Source organism: Dermacentor variabilis, chromosome 10 (assembly GCF_050947875.1).
Source record: "Dermacentor variabilis isolate Ectoservices chromosome 10, ASM5094787v1, whole genome shotgun sequence".
Lineage (NCBI taxonomy): Eukaryota > Metazoa > Arthropoda > Arachnida > Ixodida > Ixodidae > Dermacentor > Dermacentor variabilis.
Genome location: NC_134577.1, coordinates 19,065,187 through 19,089,305, shown reverse-complemented (window position 1 = coordinate 19,089,305; position 24,119 = coordinate 19,065,187). Strand labels below are relative to the sequence as shown.

At 45.8% G+C, this 24,119-nt stretch overlaps 1 protein-coding gene across 1 annotated transcript in view; it reads left to right on the top strand.

The window, feature by feature from the left end:
- The window catches only part of LOC142559925 (A disintegrin and metalloproteinase with thrombospondin motifs adt-2-like), a 40,927-nt gene that overhangs the window by 1,556 nt on the left and 15,252 nt on the right, over nt 1-24,119 (top strand). Inside the window, exons 3-13 of the mRNA XM_075671622.1 lie at nt 1,824-2,031; nt 10,661-10,808; nt 11,533-11,803; nt 13,068-13,151; nt 15,002-15,120; nt 16,165-16,214; nt 17,594-17,735; nt 19,089-19,220; nt 20,324-20,483; nt 20,599-20,694; nt 22,116-22,337. Of these exons, the coding sequence (XP_075527737.1) occupies nt 1,824-2,031; nt 10,661-10,808; nt 11,533-11,803; nt 13,068-13,151; nt 15,002-15,120; nt 16,165-16,214; nt 17,594-17,735; nt 19,089-19,220; nt 20,324-20,483; nt 20,599-20,694; nt 22,116-22,337 (1,632 nt within the window). The remainder of the gene's footprint in view (nt 1-1,823; nt 2,032-10,660; nt 10,809-11,532; nt 11,804-13,067; nt 13,152-15,001; nt 15,121-16,164; nt 16,215-17,593; nt 17,736-19,088; nt 19,221-20,323; nt 20,484-20,598; nt 20,695-22,115; nt 22,338-24,119) is intronic.

The following is a 24,119-nucleotide window of genomic DNA, read 5'->3' as shown; positions in this document are numbered from 1 at the left end:
CAGCGCATGCGCTGGTTCTGATACCACAGCATAAGTTGCGGTGGCTGACGAATTTGTCGCAGTTAATGACGACGTAAGGATGTCAGCGTAACTGGCGTCAGAGCGACGATGTCTTCAAAGTTTTTCACTGAGGTAAGAACGCGAGTCTCAACGAAGGCAACAATAACGAAGAGCCTGTATACTAACGCTGAATTTTGACAGCAAGGAAGGCTTTAGTTGCATTCCACTATCTGCAGCCTCACCTCGCGTCGTTGCCGCGTTCGCGTGGAGCGTGCCGTTAACCTCGGTGCAATAAGGTCGGCTGCAGTCGCACACTCCGCCAGCCGAAGTGTGTGCAAGAAATATAACTGCTAATTTCTGTCAGTTTCTTTTCAATTCATGTTAAGGTTTTTCTCTTGTTGAATTTATTAACAATTTTCTCTTGTTGAATGTATGCCCCATTGTGAGTGGTACAGCACGCGATGTTTATAACGAAGTGACGTGTATAACGAAAGATTTTGGAGGTCCGAAGCACTTCGTTATAAATGCGTTTGATAGCACTGTGTGTGCCAACGTCGCCGATAATGTGAAATAGCTGTGCCAGTTTTCTCTGCCTGTCCGTAAATAACCACTCAGGCTATTCCGACACAATTTAGTTGACCACCTACATCTACGGCTGGTCGAAGCGCTCTAAGCGAAGCAATTTAAGAAAATTGCCACATTTGCGGTTGCCGCTGTCGACCAAGAGGTGAATGAATTCCAGACATCTGCGTTGAGGAACACAGGTTTGTATCATTTTAACTTGGTGCCATAAAACATTTGCTCTGGAGCTTCGCTTCAGGGCAACGCATGTGATCGCGAGACAGAGCTCAAAGGACAAACACTATTCTGTGATTGCTTTCAAACCACGTAAAGATAAAAGGCCACCGCGGTGGGGGCTTAGCGGCTATGGTGCTTCGCTGTTAAAGCACGAGGTCGCAGCATCCAATCTCGGTTGCGGCACCGCATTGAGATGGGGGCGAAATGCTAAAACGCCTGTATCCCGTGCATTGGGGGCACGTTAAAGATCCCCTGGTGGTCAAAATTTCCGGGGTCTGCCACTACGGCGTGCCTCATAATCATATTGTCGTGTGGAAACGTGAAAACCCAGAGTTTATCATTTTTTTAAGACAGGATGCGTAACAAGTTCCTCAGTATATAGGTTTCATGCTTCGCTTCTCGTGCCGGATCAGGAGAGGTGCGGATTGTGCCCAATCAGCAATCTAACTTATAGCTATATTTATAGCTATAACATAAATACATAGTTATAGTTCATGTTATAGTTTATTCGGTACAAAATTTTGTGTTGAATTTTAGTGCAAAATCACAGCCACTAGTTATTTTCCTTCCACAAATAAGATGTTCTTTATTGACGATTGTATGAGAAATTAATTTTGGCGGGGATTTATTACTAGCCATTGCATACTAATGTGTTCATGTTTGGAGCTGCTGTCTCTTTTCTTGGCACCTTACGCGCCCTTCATCTTTTCTCACGCCTGATAAGCGCCCACCTGTATATTCAATTGATTTAGTTGTTTTATTTGCTTCTTTAAAACCACTCGCTACTTTTTGTTGCATTGCATGGATTTGCCTATAAGTCAATGCTGTTTGTCTGGTACTTTTCCGAAGCCTGATTTCCCTACTGGTTGTAGGATATGCTTAATATTTTGTTTCCATACGCATTGTACTTATAGCCGCTATTGACCTCTCGTTATAGCTATAAATGAATTTCGCGTATGTTTTTTTTTTTTGGGGGGGGGGGGCTTTGTGAAATGACAGTAGAATTGAATTTATCTCGTCTGCAGTCGGGCGTGATCCTGCTTCCCGAGGAAGCACTCCAGGTGAAGCCCGTTCCTAGCAGGCTGCGCCATCTGGTGCCCGACGTGGGCCACAGAGAGTCAGACCCGCCCCGGCAAGCGCAGATTGAGACCGAAGACGTCCCACACGTACTTTTCACCGCGCCGCCTCCGCAACACAAGTCTTCGAGAGTTGTGGACAACCGCGTCTACACTGGTACGTTGACCACTAGCAAGTGCACTTATTTTCATAACAGTTTTCGGGCTCTATGTCACAGTTGCAGTCACTTATCTCGCTGAAGCTTCTGATGGTTTTCTGGTCGCTTTCTTGTCGTTTCTTTCTTTTCTTTATGTGGCCGCATGACCGCTTAAGAGGAAGCTTTAAGGAACCACTTAAGGAACCTTAAGAGGAAGCATGGCCATTTGACAGGAGCTAAAGCTTCCTCTTAAGAGGAAGCTTTAGCTCGGGTGCTTCTATCTAAATACATGTAAAAGGAGAATGTGTTTTTCTCGTCAATCACCGCAACAAATTGGACGAGGTTTGTTGAACTTAAAGGAAAAGCATAAAATCTAGTGACTTCTGGTTTTGAATTTTTTTATTTAATTCGTCAATTTTTTATTAAAAATTGGCAAAAATCGCAAATTTTCAGAAAACAGAACTATCGAGTTTACCACTTTGTAACTCAGCAATGAAAAATGATATCACGATTATGTGAATGACATCTAATAGTACAGCTAAAGCGCGCAAAATTGATATGTTACACATGAATTTCAAAAAATTTAGTAATATGGAAACACAGCATTTGCAGAACCCTGTTTCACAACGTAACGAATTCGCGTAAGGTATAAAATGACGTACCAAATTTGTCCGCTTTCAATGATCTAGTGGATGCCGTTTACAGAACCGCGATATCTGTTCTTCATGCAGAGTTATTAATTTGTAAACTTCGTGCTTCTATCTTTCTTTAAGCTATCAAATTTCTGAAAATCATTTTACCAAAATGCAAGCTCTAAATCGAAATATCGCTTCCAACAGTCACTAGAATTTAAATTTCTCTCCCAAATACCACAAATTTTATTAAAATTGGTCGAGGTGTTATCTCAGAAAAACGTTTTTGCGTTTTACGTGTATTTGAATAGGCCGCGTCGGAGTTTGGCTCGAGCTAAAGCTTCCTCTTAACGACCGTAGCAAGCTGTGGGTCTGAGCTCGCTGCATATTCCCAACGCTCTCGTAAAGGCGCTCTACCACTATAGAAAAAAAATTTAATTTTTTTTTCTCGCGATAATTCCTTAAACAAACTTTATATTTGTTTGTACACCCTTGTGCTCCGCCGTTTGCAAACATCATCAGAAGTAGTATGACCGAGAGGCTCTGGATATTTTGTTGTATTCAAAAGGTTCTTCTTTTTCCATGGATATATAAAGGTTTAAAAATTCATTGTCCGCTCTCATTGCGTATATACATACTTTTATTGCTAACAGCCTTCCCTGCAGCATATGCAGGTATTAAAGTTATTTACCTGGCGTTTGCATAGCACGTTGGTTTCGTACATAACTGTGTGTTTCGTCATCAGAGTTTAGCCTTCGGTACATGCTTAGAAGGACAGTGATTCCGCCCACTCATGTGTAAAGCTCAGTAGAGTAACCTGAATGTTTCAATGTGTCTAGAGAATGTGCAGCCACTTCTTATACCTTTACGTGTTGTGGGCACTGCAGCAACTCAAAAAAGGACCTCTTTCATGTAATTATAGCGGGAGGTGGTAGCGCATAGAGTACGCATTGACGGATGGCTAGCACGGATGGCTTGGGACCGCATCCTAGATCCTGGACCTTCAGAATGCCGAAGCTACGCAGTGTAGCAGAAGCAAGAACTCCGAGGCTGGCCCCAAAGACGAAAGGAAATCGAATCTGGTTGTTTGTGCCAGCACTTGCCAATAGCAACAACGGGGAGTCCTGTGAAATAGAAACTAAAGAGGGTGACACTCTTCGCAGCCCTGCTTGAATTGGCAGTCTCCATCTGAGAGTGTTTCCACATCCTCCGGCGCTATCGCAAAGCCTTGGAGAGTTCATGCGATGTATGTCGTCTAATAAGCAATAGGTTCGTCAGTTCTTCACCCAGTAACTACCACAAATAACGGATCTACCCTAGAGCATTCCGACTGTTTGGGTAGAAACGCAAGTGTGTTTTAACTCGCATCGTTTACTGAGATCTCCTGCGGTGCAAGTCGCCGCGCCTCATCCAAAAGTGGCCCCACCTCACAAAACAGCAGTAAAGTCGCACGTTAGAAATTTCAAGCGGTTGTTATGTTGGTTTGCAGCGCACAAGTATTTTGCTGATCCCTAACAATCCACTAGGTTGAGAATTCCTGCTCACCGACGACAGACGGTGCATTACATGATATAGTGTATAAGTGCGACTGAAGGAGGACGTAGAAAGAAACAGACACACAGATCCGCATTCAGTCGCGCTTATACCTTCTATCATGGATTCTAACCAACTAGCCCGCCAACGTGTTTTAACCAGGTGCATTACAGTGCATATATTATGAACCCGTATGCAGATTTTTGATTAAAACTCACTCCAAGCCAACCGCGGTGGACTGAAAGCCGAGCTGAATGTAGCGAGCAAAACTTGATTGCCACCGCAAAAAATATCCCGGTGTTGCTCGCGACATGATAAAACCTGGAGGCAGCTGCTGACAACCGATGTCTGATGGGGTTGCAGACCCCTTATATGCGCTGAAAAAAAAACGGCCCTTGGGAAGGGCCACGCGGAGTCGAGTCACTTGACTCGGCGCATGGTTGTAGATCATCCATCTCAAGTGGGTTCAGACGGGAGTCCCCGAGAACGAACGCGTAAAACAGGAGTGTGCTGTGTCACGAAACGACGCTCATAAAACGCGACGATCAGCAGCCCGCATTCACACGACCCTACACGACGTCGCACGTAGCGCGAGCATTTCCTCCCGCGCCGTAATCCACTTCCATAGGCAAAAGCGCCGCAGCCCACTCCGTTGACCTTATGGAGATATGGCCCGCACGCACGATCTACAAATCACATCAAGCGCACCTCTCCATAGCTCTGCCACCCCGTCCCCCGGCAGGTTCCCCCTCGCTGCCGTTACACGAGGCAAACGACGGTGCGAGTATATCGACACATGTGTATCTATACCTGCGCACCGGAGCACGTGCTCGGCATTCCCGCCATCATCATCGACCACCACGACAACTAGGCCGATTGCTCCTGCGCGAATCCCTTTGTTCTGTGGGCGAAATCTTCCGATGGCCCGAACGCCCTTCCGCGCGGCCTTCGGTCGTCATCGTGTGACTGGGCTACCGCTATGCACGACCGGGGAGAGATTACATCAGCGGGGCCCCCTCCTCGCCTCGGCAGGGTGGCGCGGCCCGGTGGAGCCGTGACAAGGGGACTTTCTCCCTCGTGATCGGTGGCGCGTGGCTACGGGACTCACGCGTCGCTGCGCTTTGAGGTCTTCCAGGGACGTGGTGGTTACACGCTCATTGCACGCCGCGGGCGCGGATTTGCCCCCTGCATAACGGCACGCCGCTTGCGTGTAGCTCACGTCGTTAGCCCATGTTTCCTCTCCGGGATCCTGTGGCAGTATTTTGTTTATTCTGCGTTTTCTTTCTTTCCTGCTGCCTTTTTGTACCGCGATAAGTGTTGTCACCTCGCAATGGTGTCATTATTGCCTGTGATGCAATCGCTGCCGCTAATGCCTTGGGAGCCGCCGCCTAACGTCTGTCGGCATCGGGCTTAAGCATCCTAAGTGTCGCTCATTTCCAACGGTGTAGCTCATCACGTCTCTCCGGGTTTCGCTCGTAGACAAACAGCCTCACACTCAGCCTGTCTTGTTTTCTCGCAAGGAAACGTCGGAGATACCAGCTGGCTATGCCTCAAGGACTAAAAAGCCTTGCACAGGTTTCATCATTCATCAGAGCGAATTTTATTGAGGTTGTTTGACGCAGGTATTAGGCACTGGACATGTTTCTGCGGCACAGTAGGCATTATCATATTTAACGAAGTGGAGGTCTAAAGGCTTCCCCACCATATAATCTGAACGTAGGAAGTGCCTTATTTAGGTTTTACTGCACGCCGTGGCGTTACCACGATAACATATATTTGCTATGGACAACGCTAAATCATAGTGGTTATATGTTTTGTCTTTAGGATGGGGAGGGGGTAAGCAAGCTCTTGTGTCATAAATTTTCGTGACACCATTATCAGCGCAATGGAATAATTCAAATCAGCTTTTTGTTGACATCTTGAAACCCGTGAACAAAGGACTAAATAGATTCACCGGTAACACACGAATGTAGACTGTCACTGTTAAAGTTACCGTAGATCTCGTATGCGTTGAACATAGCAGTCATTTAGTATGAATAAAGAACACCTCATTACACTACTCCATGAATCACTTTATGTATATTCAAAACCTATAAAAACCTAAGCAAAAAGCTAGCTTGTCACAACGACTTTTTCAGGACGTTTTTTGACACTGTCTACCAATATATAATTGACCCCTCAGGTCTGTGATGAAAATATGAATTAATCGGAATAAATCGTTTCATTTCGTATTTCTATTCGTTCTTTCTATAATCACACACTTTTAAGTGGCAGAGACTGTACTATTCCATCAGTTCGATCCCTTATATACATAGGTGGTGAGTATATCTGCGTCGAAGAAATAAATGTGAAGCGTACTCGTTAACTGCACAATTGCATAAATCACAAAACGGATATAATGGCGCAAATACTTATTCCTTTGGTCCCTTTCCCGTTCTCTCTCGTTGACTATTGACACTACTGTGGCGCCATACACCGATCTAAGCATAAGCACGTTGCCATGAGCCCCTCTTTCCATCAGACTCTACGCCGGACGCGTTCAACCCCAGACGACAAAGGCCTCGATGAGTCAGCAGGGTGGGCGTAGGTCTACACAAAGAAATACTCTGTGTCCACGTGGTCGCTCAGCCATGCTCGAAGATGCGATTGTGTTGATGGACATAAGACTCAGTGCAAGCGTTTTCGAACAACAAAAGAGGTAGCAACTAACGCTTTTCTCTGTGGTGAAGACAGACTGTTCGAATGTTGGTGGCCAACTGCCAGCCGGCCATGCCCCGGCTCTTCTTTGCAGAACTGAAAAAGAAGCTGGGCTGTGACACTGCCCTTGACCGTGGGCTGTACGCGCTTTCTCTCTTCCCTGTAGCTTGTAGTTTTGTGCAGCGTTATAATAGCCTGGGAAGTAGTCGGACAACAAAATTTTGACATTGAGCGATTAGGACAAGGTCAGTACGGGCCCTCGTTTAGTCGAGCTGTATACCGGAAAATAATGTTACTCAAAATGCAGAACTTGGTCTTGGTTACCTCATTGTACCATACTAGGTCTCACGGATTTCAAACAGTAGACACAACATTCAGCCGCTCTCTGAACAGGAGACGTACAGTTATTACGTGAAACTTGATTTCACGTAAACTTGCCAGTGCTTTCAAAACTTTGTTACATGAACTCTAGAACACCCTGAAAGAATTCCAATAGTTTAAAGATATGCCGTTGCTGATCGTCGTCCACCTCGTTTTCTCCTCTTTTCCACGGACCTTAAAATTAAGCTAGCTGGAGTAACTCTGTGTGATGCAGCGAAACACCACTTACGTTGCGTCTGTCTAGACCTGTGTAAAGACCTACCTGTGCGAACCTTCGCTTTGGGCATTGATCAAAGCAGACTCTAAACTGAAAAGGAGATTGATGTTTAATTGCTTAACCGTACTTTTGGTTGAAACTTCCCTTTAGTGAATATTTCGTCTTCAGCCTTTCCTTTTTAACATTCACCTCAGGCTTCTTCGAGGTCGTCGCCTATAGAAGTTGGTTGCGAACTACTAAAGGTACATTTCCTGGCACTGCAAGATCTATTGTGGTTTATTTGCTGGAGATCCTTTTCCATACCTCATGCTGTATTTAGAGAAATGTGCTTACTGTGTTCCGAGAATGATCAGAAAAGGCGTTGACACAGAGGCTTATTGCTGCCGAAAGTTTGTCAGCCCTAACCTGGCGAATATCTTTAGCGTATGATAAGTAAAAAAAAATCAAAGCAGATTCAGCAAGGATCTACTTTTTTTAGTCAATGGATACTACAAATTCGCTTGTGGCCTTCTTTGTTGCACCGAACTGTTGAGGCTGCAGGGGCACGGCGCAATCGCACCGAGTGACCTTGGTCGATCGCATTTCACGCAAGCCGTTTAACACCACCGCCGCCGCAGCTTGTCTGGCTGCCTTGACGCCTTGGCGTCTCGTCAACGGCTATTAAGCTGTCAACCTCGGCCAAGAGAAGACGGGCACGCTGAACGCCTTGCTGGCTCACGGCAGCGACGGCACCGCGCTTTCTTTTACGGCCAAGCAGCTTGAAGAAGCGGCAAGAAAGGGCACTCAAGCCACTCCGAGAAACCGGCCAACCGTGTCGATTCAGTGAATGTTATGCCGCAGTTTGTTGTGTTTTGTTTTCTCTGTGGAACGACGACGCGTCTTCTTTTGTATCACTTCGTTCATCGAGTTGCACTGGTTTTGTCCTTATCTCTCATCAGTTTGCATTTGCCACTTGAGCTCCATACGTATTTCATTTTCATTATGTCCCGCATCTGCGAGTGCACGTTTTCATTATTTGTCACCTGCGCGTCGTGGTAGGGTCGTGGCAAGTTTGTTTCAAAGCGCATAACATAAACTAAGGATTAAATGAGGTGCTGCATTTACTGCTTTACTGTACTATGGTTTCGTGCAGCACGACAGGTCTCGATCGACCATCACACAAAACATGCCTTTCTAGACGAGAAGTTGGTTACTTCTCTCCCTCCACACACACACACACACACGCACACACACTCTCTCTCTCTCTCTCTCTCTCTCTCTCTCTCTCTGTTTCTCTTCACACACACACGCATGTCTCGCATGAATAATATTTTCTCGCATAAAAATATTTTCTAAGCGCCCGCCAGGTCTGAACCTATCCTGTAGTTCCTCCAGTACACCATTTGTTTCCGCCAATTTCGACTGTTCTAATTTTATAGCTTGCACTGCCATTCTATATAGCTCCGACGTTAGCGCAACTGACCTATACGAGCTCGTCTTACCCTTATCGCATTTTCCTTTGTAGATGAAGTTGATCTTGCTTTCACGTCATCCAGCCGGAATTTTCTTCGTTTTAATCACTTGCTCTGTGGCTTTAGTCAGCAGTGCCTTGTTCTTTGGACCGAAGTTATTAATAAGCCTCGTGGGATTTCATCGGGTCCAGCGGCCATGTTATTAGGACGTTTTCTTCTGCTTTCTTCCAGTAACAATTTTCTCAGCTAAATGTTCAATCTCACAGGCTTCCGTGTTGTTGCTGTAGATCTGTCTGATTCTGAACTAGGCTTTCTTTCACACCGAAGTTATCCCTACTAATTTCTCTGATATACCACAGCGCATCGTCTCCTTCGAAGATATTTAGCCTCTTCATCCCTTATAGCCATTTGCGAATCTTGAGTTGGACCTCCCAGTGCTCTTACATGATTTCCGAATATTTTGGAGCGCCTTTGTCTCTTTTGCGAATGTTATGCATCCAGCGTTGGCAGGCACTGACGCGCCACGCTTCTCTTCTCACTTTTCGGCAGTGGCAATAGATGGCGCAGTGTGTCCCGAAAGAAGCGCAAGAGAGGAGCCTGCTCGCCGCATGACGCGTTTCGCAGCGTTCACCACGCAGAAGTGCGCCATGCATTTCGACAGCCGCGCACAGGCTTCGCGGCGACGGCGATAGATGGCGCCGAGTGTCGTTAGGGTATCGCCAAAGAGGAGTCCCACTGCAGTACACGCCTCATACATAACTTGTATCGAACGGTGGCAATACGTTGTGTCGCTATGTCTATTCAATGCTGACGCATCGCCGTCGGCTGTCATCATGAGATGGGTCTTGTGCTAGTTTCTTAATCCTAGTGATTCTTAATGGTTACCTGTGGAAGAAAGTACAATTCTAGGCCTTGAGATGGATAACTCCTAGAGGCGGACATTTCTTGCAGGATAAGTAAATTTGCGTAATCAACTATTTACCAAAGTATTGCGATTACCATTTTAACAAATCACTTTAGCGCACTTCTTGTGACGATCACTTGAAGCTGGTGTGCTTTAAAGCACGTCGAGTTTGAATGACTTTAGAAACTAGTAGATGCATTGGAATAAGCTTCATAAAGCTCGCGTCAAAATGCATCCTTGTTCCACCTACTGTTTTATCAAAATGCTTTCGTTAGAAGTGCAGGAAAAATTTTATTGGAACACCTATGGGATAGCCAAAGTACCCGCCATATGCTTCACACAACGTCGATTTTCACAGTGCGTAATATCTGCCCAAAATATATATTTTTTTTAGATGGATGTTTTCGAACTGTTTCGTGTTGCCAGCTTGAGAATTACATCGAAATAAATATGCGTTGTGAACCCAACGGCTTCAATTCGGAAATTGAAATATGTACCATGAAAGTATTCCTTTGAAAATTAATTTGGAAAAATTCTTTATTTATTTTATTTATTTAAGGAAATACTGCCAGTCTGAATGCCAGACTTTAGGTAGGAGTGAGCGATAAATTGGAATTAACATAACACAGAAAATAGTCAAATGTACATTTCAGTTTCCTGCGAAGAAAATCTCAGCCTTTTCGAATGACGTAGCTCAAATACTAGAATATTGCAGTTTGCCGCAAGCATTTTTTTCTCTAATTCTGTTAAGCTTTAAATAGCACCCTTTCTTAAATGAATAAAGGATGATGGTAACAGATGCTTCGTTGCTTCATTTATTCGTTCTTGCGGCAGAGAAGACGTTGCATCCGTGGCAAAACCACGATCGGTTTCCCGGGTCGTCGAGTCCGAAGAGACCGAGTGCGTCCCGGCCGACAGTTCGAATACGCCAGCCGAGCCTGCGGCCGACGGGTTGGCCTCAGAGGTACCCACATCCGGACAGGTAAGCGGACCACAGATTCAGACAGGGGATCGAACCTAATCATTATTGCAGCTGTCGAGCTACGAGGTACTCTTGTATCGCAGTCAGTCCTCAGTTTAGCCAAAACCAATTTTATGAAATCTTCATGCTCAGTTTTATTTGACGAATGTTCTATTAGGCTTGCCGGTACATGAATGAGCGTAATATGCTCTGAACGGTCTCGTTGTCTACGATACCCGCGTAATTACAGTTTTTGTTCTTCCTAAGATATGTTATTCGAATAACCATTTGAAATGTTTTCCAATGAACACACTTCTCTAATAAAAAAAAATATTGATTGGGTCTTACCAACTTCGTTAACAATCGAAGTTTAAGTGTAGCAGTAAGAAATGCCTTTATTCAGGAAATGACCTCGAATATGGAGGACGGGATAAAAATATAACCATGCTCATCTGTACACAACGAGTTCAAGCCGGCCACCCAGATCTAAGAGATGAGCGTGCAATACACATGAGATGCCTTTCAACCACGTTTGCTAGCGGGTTCCATTTTGCATTGACCTTGGTCTGGGTGTCACGACAACGTCTAATAGTTAGTGTATTCGTGCAAGTACACTGCACTGCAATGTGGAGTGTCGGCGCGGTTATCTTCAGTATAGCAGACAGAGAAGCTATCGGTCTGTTTGCTGGTTGACGCAGTGCCACAGACTCGTTTTCTTTTTTTTTTTTTCCAACTTTCTCGTCAGGCGAAAACAAGGCAGCAACAACACTCGAAGGCGCACTGCCTCGAGCGGTACCCGCAAGAACGGCTCCAACATTGCTTCTAGCAGCCGAACACGGCCTGTAAGGCCTCACGACGAGCGGCAAGGCTCCAACGCCGCCGGCACAAGAACAGAGCGGAGAGCCAAGTTCCTGGAGCTTGCGTTATTTGTCGACCAGAAGGCCTACCTCAGCTTCCTGCACTTTCTGGGTAGCGAACAGAGGCTTATGGACTTCGTCCTGGGATACCTCAACCAGGTATGTTCCCTACGTTCCAACATGGCGTCGGGCGCGTCTTCGCGGAGTAGCTGTATTCTCTGTCGATTGCTTTTGGGAATATGTTCAGTGCTGTGGGATGTAATTTCTAGCGAGACAACTTGTTAAGACGGATGGCTTCCTCTCAGCACCCTACAAAACTATGCGCCCTGAAAATAGCATTGACTGCAATTAGCCCATTCCTTTCACCATTTCCGTCACCGCTGGCTCGACCAATCAACACACGCATCGAGTATCTCTGAAAGTAACCGAAAAAGAGTGCCTCGCCAAGAAGAGGTGAAGAGCACGAGTCTGCGACAGTCTTTTGAACTGGGCGTCATGTACCCCAATATGTAAAACGAACTGCAAAAGGGTACATGTCTGTTCCAATCGTCTCGTTGTTTACGCTGTTTCACCATGATGAACGCAAAGTGAGTTGAATCATTTTTGCATCCGATAAAATGGTTTCATTTCACTAATCTTTAGACGTTGTAGAGTTCGTGGTTAGACGTTGTAGAGTTCGTGGTGGGTAGTGTAGCCTAGGGAGATGGTGTTTTCCCCTCAGAACTGCTGGTTTGTGGCTAGGTCGCTCCCAGACTGCCGGTGTCAGGATGGAACGAAAACACGTCATGGCCTGACATGGAGCCGCTTAGCCTGCAAGCTTCCGCCCAAACGCATCGCCATTTATCATCCGTTTGCTGCTTTATCAGGAAGCGAAGGCTGTTCCAAACTTTCGCGCCCCCTCACCTCAACTCAGTAGTAAAGTTCGGGTGTGATATTGGCGATCTTCTTAAGATTTGTATCGACATCGACGTAGGCCTGTGGTACCATGCAGGCGGCTCAGCCGCCTTGTCAGTGGCTTGGGTCAGCGTGGCTTCAGGTAGCGTACGTTTTTCTTTGACCTTGCCATCTCGCATACTGAAATGGCCCCCATCACTCACTCCCACAGGCAAATGTGAGCAGTGACGCACGCGAATTAACACTTGCAAACAAATTTATAAACCACTTCATTAGGAGGGCGATGGCTGTTTTTCTGCTGTTAGGGATTGTGCTAACTCCTGACTCTATCAGAGCCTCGAAGAAGATTGCTGCCAAAGTTGTAAATCGGTTCAACAAGCTAGCGGGTGCAATGTGCTCACGTTTTCAGCGCAGCTAACAGTCGCTCCTTCTCAGTGCAAATAGAGTAGGCGCACGGGGCACAAAGGCACCCTCCGATGAGCTTCCACGGGTGATGGATCTGTTCCCTATTTTCTTTTTCTGCTCGCAGGTGCAGGCAATCTACGTGCAGCCTTCGCTGAGAGAGAAGATCTACATATCACTCGTTCATCTTGAATTGCAAGAAACGCAGCCGGTGAGTTGGTATAAAAGTTTCCAACTAGGGCTCCTTGGTCGCCGCGGTAATACCCTCTGTACTTGCGAAACACCCCCAAGAACACATGCATAAGCAGCAGCACACACATGTATTAACGAGCAACTGACTGGACAGGTGGTGCTTTCTCTTCCCGATGGAAATGTATAATATAGTTGATTATGTGAAATTTAAATTTAAAATTGTATAATGGGGTTTAACGTGCCAAAACCGCGATTTGATTATGAGGCGCGCCGCAGTCGGGGACTGAGAGGATTTCGACCACCTGAGGAATGTTTAAAGTGTCCCCAATGCACGGAACACGGGCGGTTTTCTTTTTTTTTTTTTTTGCATTTCGCCCCCATCGAAACGCTGCGGCCGCGGCCGGGATTTGATCCCGCGACCTCGTCCTTAGCAGCTCAACAGCATAGCCGCTAAGCCACCATGGCGGGTGACTATGTGGCATATTCAGCAATATTTAGTTGAAGCGAAAACCGGATGAGTTAGTAAACGTCGAACATGTTCAACTCAGTGGCCAACCTGTCTAGTTCTTGTTGTGCTCTGTTGTTCGCGCTGTTCTTTCTTTCGCCGTGTTCACCGTGTTCAACGTGGAACGACTGTACAGAGCCTGCATGGCACTGCTGGCCTCACTGCTAAATTTTCATTTTGGGAGTTTTAATACAAAAAACGAAAACATCAACGTCAGGAAGATGACTGAAATTTACCGGCTGAACTACGGCTGTTCAAAAGGCAGAAGCAACATATAACATCATATCTCCACGTAATGTCCAGAGAGCCCTCAGTTTTGAAAAAATCTTGAGTTTTACGTGCCAAAACCACAATATGATTATGAGGCAGGCCGTAGTGTGGCACTACGGATTAATTTTGATCACCTAAGTTCTTTAACGTGCAACCAATGTGGCGTACACGGGCGTTTTTGGCATTTCACCTCCATCGAAATGCGGCTGCCATGGCCGAGATTTGAGACCATGCCTTCGGGCTTAGCAGCGCAATGCCGAAGCCACTACGCCACCACTGCGGGTCGAGAGCCGGTATATACTTTTTCTTGCTTTAAATCTGGCAATAATTTAATGCATGCTTGCCTAGCACAGTCGGAACGGTACAATCACGCGCAATATGAAATTTGAAGCGCGAGCATCGACCGTTTCAGTAACTGTACCACCGTATCGACGTTCTCATTTTTTGTTGTTGTTGTTGTTTTACGTGGCGGAAACATAACTGTATGAGAATATCGGTTCTGCGGTATGCGAACTGAAAATCCCGCACTTCTATTTCTTACCACAAAACGTTTCATGTATATCACACTCAGCCGAATTTGATGAGACAATGTTTTTTCACGTTCTGCGGCTAGTTCAAATTCAAAATTGAAATGAGGTTAGACAAGATAAATTTGGATAAGGCGCACCATTTCATTTTGCATTTCACCTTAAGAGCTCATCTGAATTTCCACTATTAATGACGTGCCAGAGAGTGTTCTTGCTGCGTTACAACCAGATGATAAACTGCCTCAATGTGACCCAGAAAGCTTGACACCGTAAGCATATCAGTCTACTACACGCTAAAACGTAGGGTTAAAAAAAGAACGGTTGCCAGTTAAACAAAATCTACGCTATTGCAGTGAAACTTAGACTGTCATTAGCAACATGCGAGCGGGCTGCCAGTTTGCTCGTCCTGATACACGACCTTCGAAAGACTCAATAGCATCTTCTCAGGTGACCAATGCTGTATGGCAGCGAAACTACGGAGTTGCTTCCGTGTGCCTTGTTTACATACCTTCCTTACAATTCATTTGTGCAAATATTACAAATCAGCGGTGTTATTTCTGTCTTTAGGCTGACTTGCCGCACTATAACGGGAACCGGGACCTCCTGTTGTCGTCCTTCTGCAAATATCAAGCACACAGGAACCTTGCGGAAGATTCCCGCTGGGACGCTGCCCTCTACCTGTCAGGGTAACTGAAAATTATTGATGTCACAGAGCCGTACCTGTTTCTGCAGTGACAGCTGTTATGACCTATAGTGCATGTGATCAATGTTTAAAATTAGGTACCATACTCGCATACAACTTCCTGTGTCAATGAAGGGAAAGGTGCGGGAACGGACCTTCTGCACATGTGCTACTGCGCTAGGTAGTCCGGCACAGCGTTTGACGATGCTTCCGGGTACTAGGAATATACGGCATCAGCGTATTTTCCAAATACATTCCGAATTTGCCGAAACGCGTGAGTCAAATGCAGAAATAAGGGAAATCTAACACTTGGATATATATTTTGTCTTATTCTGCCCTTGAAAAGAAAATATTTATGTCTAGCGTTCCCCTGCCTACTCTAACGCGGATTGGAGCATTGGACCATTTTTCGGAAACGCTACTTCTTTTTTTTTTTTTTTGCACGCTATGCCACCGTGACTTTCCCTTTAGTGCTCTCAGAAAGTTGTCCGTCAATTTATTGAACACAATCTATCAACGATACTCCGTGTAATGTCATGAAGAAACTTGTGCTCCACAGCTTCAGATGACTGTCGCCAGTGTTGTGAGACGCCTGGCAGCAGCAGTTACATCGTATGCTGCATCACTCCATGTCACCTCAGTGATGGGTGGAACACCGGTCCGGTAAACAGTGCTATCGCAGACAACGCTTCTTTCACTCTTCGTGCGAAACTATCCATTTTTTGTAAAATAAACTGTGTTATGTGCACCTCCGTCGTGTTCGCTGATAGGGTACACGTGGCAGGCCATACATTAGCAGCATTAAAATTGTTAGGCCATATTCCCGCTAATTAGCTAAAATGCGCTAATGAACTTTCTTCCCTGTCCCTAACGTTTCAAGACAGTCACGTTTCTTTGACGTATTCCCAGAAACGTTTGTTCCTCGGCGTTATCTTTCTTTTTTTTTTTTTTCTTGTGCGCGTGTTTCGTGCGCCTGCATTTTGAGCATTATGAATTTTTACCAACAAACTCATGCTTTCTGTCGTTCTAAATTGATTTCTCGTCGCAGGTTGAACTTTTTTTCCATCGAAGAAGGCCGAAGAAATGTGGTGACAATGGGTGAGTAGCATATCTGTGCGAGAATTCACTTATCTGCACTATAAAGCTGCAAAACGAAGTACGCTCTCGTTTTTCGGGATCCTGGTGATATATTAGGCTAACAAACTGGCTAAGAGAACATTATGAGAAAAAAAGGTATCACTTTTCGTAAGTAATAAGTCAAAAAGAGTGTGGCAGTTTCGTTTCAAACATTTTGCTAACGTCACAACTCACATTGGAGACCACGAAGGACGCACTTAAAATGTCATCTATTCAAAGAAAAAAAAACTCAGCACAATGCACAAACTCAAACACAGCACAAACTCAGTCAGCATAAAGTTAGCCTTCGTGGCTATATGCAGCACTGAGAAAAAAAATAAATATGAACGTGAAGATGGCGAAGATCTTTTGTCGAAAGCTTGAACAAGCTCTATGAGAAGTACTCAGCAGTACTTAGAAATGAATCCTTGAATAAATAAGGAAAGAAAATTAATCCTTGTGTTATTCTGGATTCGAACAGAATGAGCAGACGCTTGTGTTGTCGCGCCGCAAAGAAAATTTGCGTAGCAAACCGCACCGCTTTGCCCCGCAACATGTCCTATAGAAATGAAAGTGTTTTCAAAGTTCAGTAATCAGGACACTCAAATAAGCGCTACCATGATAATTAAAAGATAGGAAGGACCAACTGCCTGGGCAGCCTGTGACATGCACGAAACGGGCTAGAGCGTATAAACTGTTTCAAGTACTTCTGTGTTTTATGTGCACAGGACATCGTACTTTCCTAAAGTGCTTGTTTGCGTTCTAACCGCGGTATTTTGCGCTTTGTAGACACTTTTTATCGTTGCGATTGTCTGTGTTTGTATTCTTATTTTGCAGACGCTTTTGTATTTTGTACTTGGCACACACTCTTCAGCCTTGATCGAGCTCGGTGTGCTGTACCGTGTGTGACAGTAACCTTAGCCAAGCAGCGAAAAAGAATACTTGAAGAACACGGTGCAAGATAGAATTTTAAGCCATCAGTGTTCGGACGTCAGAGATCTGACGACTGAAGACCGTATAGGTCTTAAAATTTTATCATGCCCCACGTGTTTTTATTCTTTCTGTTTTCTTTTTCGTTAAGCAGCTTGGCTAACTTTAGCTAGGACACCCTATATAAGTGGGTTAGGAAGCACAGCAATGCGAACTGTTGCTTTTAGCGGCATCTCTTGAGACTGCTGCGTGTATATATACTGTGTAAATAAGTAATTCTGTATTATATAACTTTGTGTTATGGAACTGTATAATTCGCGCAAGCTAAATCAAAGCGTGATAGTTTGAAACCTTGCACATCCAAAATTTGATGGCAGGAATCGATTTGTCTTAGTATACCAGCTACCACTGCACTGTTTTCTTTGCCTTAGGGCTAGCCCCCGTGGGTGGCGTCTGCCACCGAGACCACAGCTGTGTCATCACTGAGATCGGCACGACTAGCGATGCTGGAAAGCCATACGCCTCGGCCGGCTGGACATCAGCGTACGTCGCTGCGCACGAAATTGGACACAAGTGAGCAGATGAGTCGTGTCGTACGGCAAACCTGTGCACAAATTCACGTTAACGTGGCTGGCTTGCCTCTGTGAAGACTTTATGAGAACCCACGATGAAGAAAGAAGAAAGAGAATAGCAATGCAAATGTGTCCCGTCCTTTAGCGGCCTATGCAAACTACAGGCAATAACGAAGCAATGCTTCGATTTTGTTGTAAATGGAAGAGAATACTGACTCAATATAACAGCGTAAAGGTTCAGAGTCTCCAGCTTTGCGAATATCTTTCTTTTTCCTGTTTCAAGTCAAGCTCGGAAGTGAATTACTTTGGTAAATGATCAATACATCGAGGGCTGATGAAAAAAGGCTCATTTTTAAACCTTGTCTCGAAGTCGTCAGCAGCTCGCATTGAGACCCTCTAAAGATATGAAAGAAAGAAAGCAAAGGCAGAGAGGTTAACCAGAACTAAAACTAGGTTTGCTGCCCTACAATGTGGAATAGGGCAGGGGACGCAGAAATATAAGAAAGCTATATAACGAGATAAACAGATCACGTGCACCCAATCACAGCTCCAAGGTGATACTGAAGTACATCTGTACGACTAGGGCTCACGGAGTGAGTGAACGCAGGGAGAAAGGCGATTTGAAGCGCTTTACTGGTCTTTCTTTATAGCAAAGGTTTGACGGAATAGTGCTAAAATGTGTTCCTGATCGGGAAAGCGAAACTAAGGCGCTGATATTGCCAGCACCTTAAAATTCACCAGGCTAACTTTGTCTGGAGCAACACCACAACTGCCCCCACGTTCTAAGGTACAGTGGCACGATGGCATGGGTGCTGTAGGCGCTCAGTCAATGCACCGTGTAGCATGGTTTAACAAATGTAATTTGCAAACACTGAATTTATTTCGCCAAAATGTATCTCTCTCTGAGAAGTATTCTGTTAGTTTATACTATAGTGTTCTTTAACGATGGCCTAACAATCACTGACCTGAAGGTGCAATAGAACAAGCATACTGTCTGACCAAGCCTCAGCTCTACCTGAAGGTTGTACTTCTCGTCAGGCCACACAAATATCTGTTCTTGAGCGTCACACACGCGTTCAATTTAAATAGCGATATATTATGTTGCATTGTGTTTTGTTTTGCGACGTCCCGCCATAATAGTGTCATGTCATTCCATCCTAATATTTTATAAAGATGAGAGAACTGGCCGGATATTAGTGGATGCATCGAACTGTTTTATTTATCTTGAGTTGATAAGTAAGGCTATGGCCATAGCTTTGGAGTGTACATCTTCCTAACTCTTCTGCCCAAGCATTTCATGTACTTGACCAAACGTTCACGTGTGCTTTTGTTATTTGTGCTGCCATTTGCATAGTCTCGGCATGCTGCACGATGGTTGGCCTCACAATGACTGCCCGTCCAACGGCTTCATCATGTCACCGAGCCGGGGCACCAAAGGGGAGACCACGTGGTCTCCTTGTAGCGCCCTCGTCGTCCTCAAGATGGGGTTCGTGCCACACTCCTTTGAGTTTTGATACTCAGCAACGGCGAACCGTCATGCGATGCATGGTTTATTTGAATATGCGTATGCATCTGATATTTCCATAAAGTGTGCAGGATCCTATAACTTCATAGAGTGAACTTTGTGTTGTCCTCTTGTTGAGGATGCAGAGTCAGGCAGTTTATATTTATTTACAGTATAAGAGCGTACACTTTATATAAATAAAGGCTGTCTGCCGGTAACACCTATAGGGGCCAAGGGAGGTGGTATCCGTCACGGAAGAAAAAAAAACAGGATGGTCAATGCAATCGCAAATACAAAAGCAGCTATATAATGGATGAATTTATTAGACAGAGAACAATATGAACTAACAATAATGTTTGTAAATACCGATAACGATCTTCAAGTTTACAATATAGCAAACTGTTGCACAAGAAGATGTGATGAACACTAAAGAACGTGGAAAATCTGCAAAAATACGACAAGCAAACGTGTTTTTTTCGCCATCTTCAGGCAAATACGAATTACGTTCTAGTGGACAAAGTTTCTGTAATAGTTTGTTTGAAGTAACAGAAGCTCGCTCTGAAAACCTGCATCTGCTCTGAACAGCGGAAGTGGGATGAACACAGTGAGGCTGTAGCGCAAGCATGAATTGATATAAGAAATTACAGCAGTGGTCTGTTTCCCCCACGAACCACTAAACTCGCGGGCGTTACATCGCAACCAAGACGCCAGGAGACACTTTGCCATCTCATCTTCTCATTTTTCAAAATAAACATGCGGGAATAAATGCGGCCGCTTGTTATGACCCTGCCATTGCCTTTTCTGTGATACTCCTCGAATCATGCCTTCTTCGAGCGTATTAGCCGAATAGTGTATTAACGTAATTATTCAGTTTGTTGAAGAACATCAAAACTCCTTCGCGTGCCGTGGCTCTGTCCTGTAGAAGCAAGCCACAAAATGCAAGGTCATGTCGTGGTTGCCAACAGCGCAAATCACTTCCTTTTCACCGTCCGAAATTTAAACATTTGTACATAAGTGGTGCCTTGGAAGTGAGTAGTGAGAACCGACGCCACTCGCTCTGTGTCACCGTGGCTTTCGTCACGCAGGGACAGGACGTGCCTGTCAAACAGACCAGACGGAGTGACCGGCTTACCAGACCTGGAGGACCCACAGGGTCTTCCCGGACAGGAGTGGGATGCCCACGATCAGTGCAAGATATTTCTCCGAGACCACGATGCCCTGCTGTACAACACAAGTCTCATAAGCGTTAGTTAATTAAACTCTGGGGGGAAAAAATACTGAAATTGCGCGTACCCAACACACTTAAGCTCTGACACTTGTACCTTTTTACCCTATCATTTTCTCTTCTTTTTTTTTCCAGAATGTCTGCGAGCAAGTCATCTGTAGGACACACAATCGCCAAGGCTACTACAAGGCCGGACCGGCCCTGGACGGCACATTCTGCGGCGACAACAACGTGTGTGAGCTTCAAGGCGAATTAGCTGTAGAATGTCACGCGACATCCTTGTTGTAACGCCGCGTTTATCGCGTTAGCTTAGTGCGCCGTCCGCTTTTCGTCGGATAGGCCTCACTAGTCCGTGCAAATTGCGCGCTAGTCGGTCGCATCGAGGCCTAGGAATGATTACCCTTTGTGTGAGGCAACTAATCTTCTAACATTGAGCTCTATGTAAATTTACGTTTTTTTTTCTTTTTCGTTCAAAGTATGAAAGTTGTGGTATCCACAGTTTTGACTGTTGTTTTCAAGTATGGTTACTTCTATAGGTTCTGCTGAACCAGACGCATTCATACCTAAGAAATGTTTTTTGCAGAAAACAATGAACGATGATGATATTGATACCGGCATCTTTTATGCCGGTGCATTCAATTCAACGATGACAAGTGGCACTTAATTGTCGCTGCCATTACTGTGGAATCGTTCCTTCGTTCAGGGATCAACCACTGAACTGTTCGGGGGTTAATCGATCATGTCTTGCTTGCTAGCCTGCCTGCCAGATATGGCCGCAAAGTTACACTAACAACGTCCTTCAGGAGTGTTATCGCTATAGGTGCTGTTGTCCATCGACCCTTTATTGATTGCGCTCCACTGCTGCTGGTTCCTGGCAGCGTCAGCGTGCGCCGTTGTTTTCGCAACGGTGTATTCTTTTCCTAAGACGTGTTATTGCTAATGTTGACCCTCGTTTCAGATTTTGCTATCGCGACTAATCAGTGTGCGATGACATCTGCCGTTGAATTGGCGACTCGCGCCCGACCGTGCCCGACAAAACTGAGCCAATTAAGCTTTACTGCTTCGCACCGAGTAGCAAAACAGTAAGTCATATGATGTTCAGAATTAAAAAAAAGGCACACACACAATGCCGGAAAAGGGACCTTCTGAGTGAAGCACTATCGATTGATTGCTCTGTGCATACGAGTCATACATGAAGTGTTTCTGTTCACATGATCTAATAACTAGGAAGATCAAGTTTTCACGGTTAGGTATTGCTACTTAACGTCTTAAAAGATCACTTTGTTGTAGCCAAATCAAGGCACTTAAATGCGAAAACGCTTGCGTCTTTACTGCTCAACGAAAAGGTAGGAACTTGAATGGAATAAGCCACACTCATTATTCAACACGCACCTTTTTAGGCGCGTGTAGAATTTTATTAGGTTACCAATTTGACGCATCATCCGGCAACTGATGGCAAGATGTGAATGCCCCTCTTGACGGTTGAGATGATGGCGGCTGTGGAGTGTGTTCCATGATCTAATGAATAAATACCATCAGCTTGCAATAGGACAAGCAGCAAACACCGATAATAGACGGGACTAGCCAGAGCATAAACTAACAAAGTACCGAGCCTGAAGTCTAGTTAATAAATATTCTCTACACATGTGCAGTGGTGCCTTCACGGTCACTGCATGCCAGCCCGCGCGGATTCCCTGAAGACTGTGGCTGGCGGGTGGGGTCCCTGGCGACGTGACTCCTGCCACTCTGGCTGCCTGGACAACGCCAAGGGATACAGCCGGGATCGTCGCCGTTGCGACCGGCCTAAGCCACGCAACACGGCCACCACATGTCGCGGGGACTCGGTCAGAACGAGACTCTGCGACGACTCCAAGGTTAGTGTGGAGTCCGGGGCTCGCTCCTATAGAGTTGTGTGTCCGTGAAACGTCCGTGATAATTGTGGCCTTCGCAGCCCTAAGTTGCCGCCGTGTTAGTTACTCGAGATCTCGGAAGTTAGGCACAAATGGCCATATATGTTCACGGGAAGAGTATTCGGTGATCAGTGCAAATTTCTGGTATGTTAAGGCATAGCGTTTATAAGTTAATCAATGACTGCGTAAGGTGAAAATCTTCCCGCGCGCCGAAACTCTATAAATTCGAGGCGATTAATTTTACGCTATAGCGAGAGCAAGGACGGAAGAACAGGAGCGGCTCCGTGTCGGTGCGGCAACCCTTTTCCATTCTTCATCGACTCATCTTTGCATAAGCGCACCCAGTGGCAACAGTTTTGGTACAGGCGCAGGGTAAAACAACGGTGCCCTCGCAGAACAATGACAAACTGACCGCAGAGGCCCAATCCGTGAAGCTTCGCTGAAGACGCCGAATCGCCGGCTCGCCAACAGAGATGGCTTCCGAGGATGACAATCCTTCACCTTTGTCCATTGACAATCATCCGCCTTCTTTCCATTGCAGCCTCACATCGAGCAGCGAACCTTCGAAGCCGTGGAGGCGGTGGGAAATGTGGACGGATGGCTCAAAACGAGCAAGCTGGTTCAATGGCTGGAGTGCCACCGGCCATCTTAACAACGCCGCCTTCTTCCCCAAGAGAACTGCGTCTTCGGGGCATGAAAACTAGGAAGGCAGTTCGATATCGTGGACGAAGTTCGTAAATGAAATCAAAAAGTACTTCCGGGATCCGGCAGCGAAAGAGAAGCGTGCAGAGCAAACGCTAATGCGGCGAGCTCACGTTCCCAGTGAAAACCTGCACGACGTACATCGAGGAAGCGCTGAAGTTGTCTACAACTATGCGCCTCGTCCAAGCGTACCAAACCCTACTATTAACGCGCATTCCGGTTTCACGACGGTTACTCCCGCGACCACCTGCGGTGTCTGAAGAGTGGCACGGCCGTGCCAGTTATCACCCTTCTGCTGACAGCGCAGTGCATGGTCTCCTTGTAATGCGGCATTCGCGGCCGTGTCGCCCGATCTTGTCCTCTTCACCATGGCACGTCACCACCATCCATCGAACGACCACGTAGTGATCGGCGTAGCAATAGGAACGGTAGCGGAACACGCTGGCCTTCCGACTCCGATAGCAGAACGAACTATCAGGTGAATTATAGTAGCGACTCACCTGCCTCTGACCAGAGCTTTACTCCGCTGCCTTCTCACCAACGTATGGAGCTGAGTTATGCGACGTGCTTCCTCAGCGCAGAAGAAAGCCTGTGCTATGATAGAGGAGTCTGCATGAGCAGTAAAAGGCAGAATGGTGTCAAGGAAGCTGAGGAGTGTCCTAACACAAAGAAGATGGAAGGCGCTGTAGCCGGTAGTTTCATTTCGATACTGTGGCGAGCCCGCGTAGTTGGAAGGCGAATATTGTGAGCTTCCTGGACGAAATCGAATAATGAAGCATGCTTGCCAAAGACGCTGACCAGTGCCTGACGCTTATCTGAAGGCAATGACTTGTTGGTGATATTTAGAAACAGCAACTAGTCTTCAAGGACACCGATGCCAGTCCCATTCGTTGGGGGCTACGTGCGAGGTATCATTAGTTATAGCGTCTATGTTGAGACTAGGTGTGCGCTTTAAGAGAGGCAACCCCATACCAATGGGTAGCACAGCAGAGTGGGAGGCTAAATTTGACACATACAGCGTAGTTTATTACGTAGGCTGCAGAA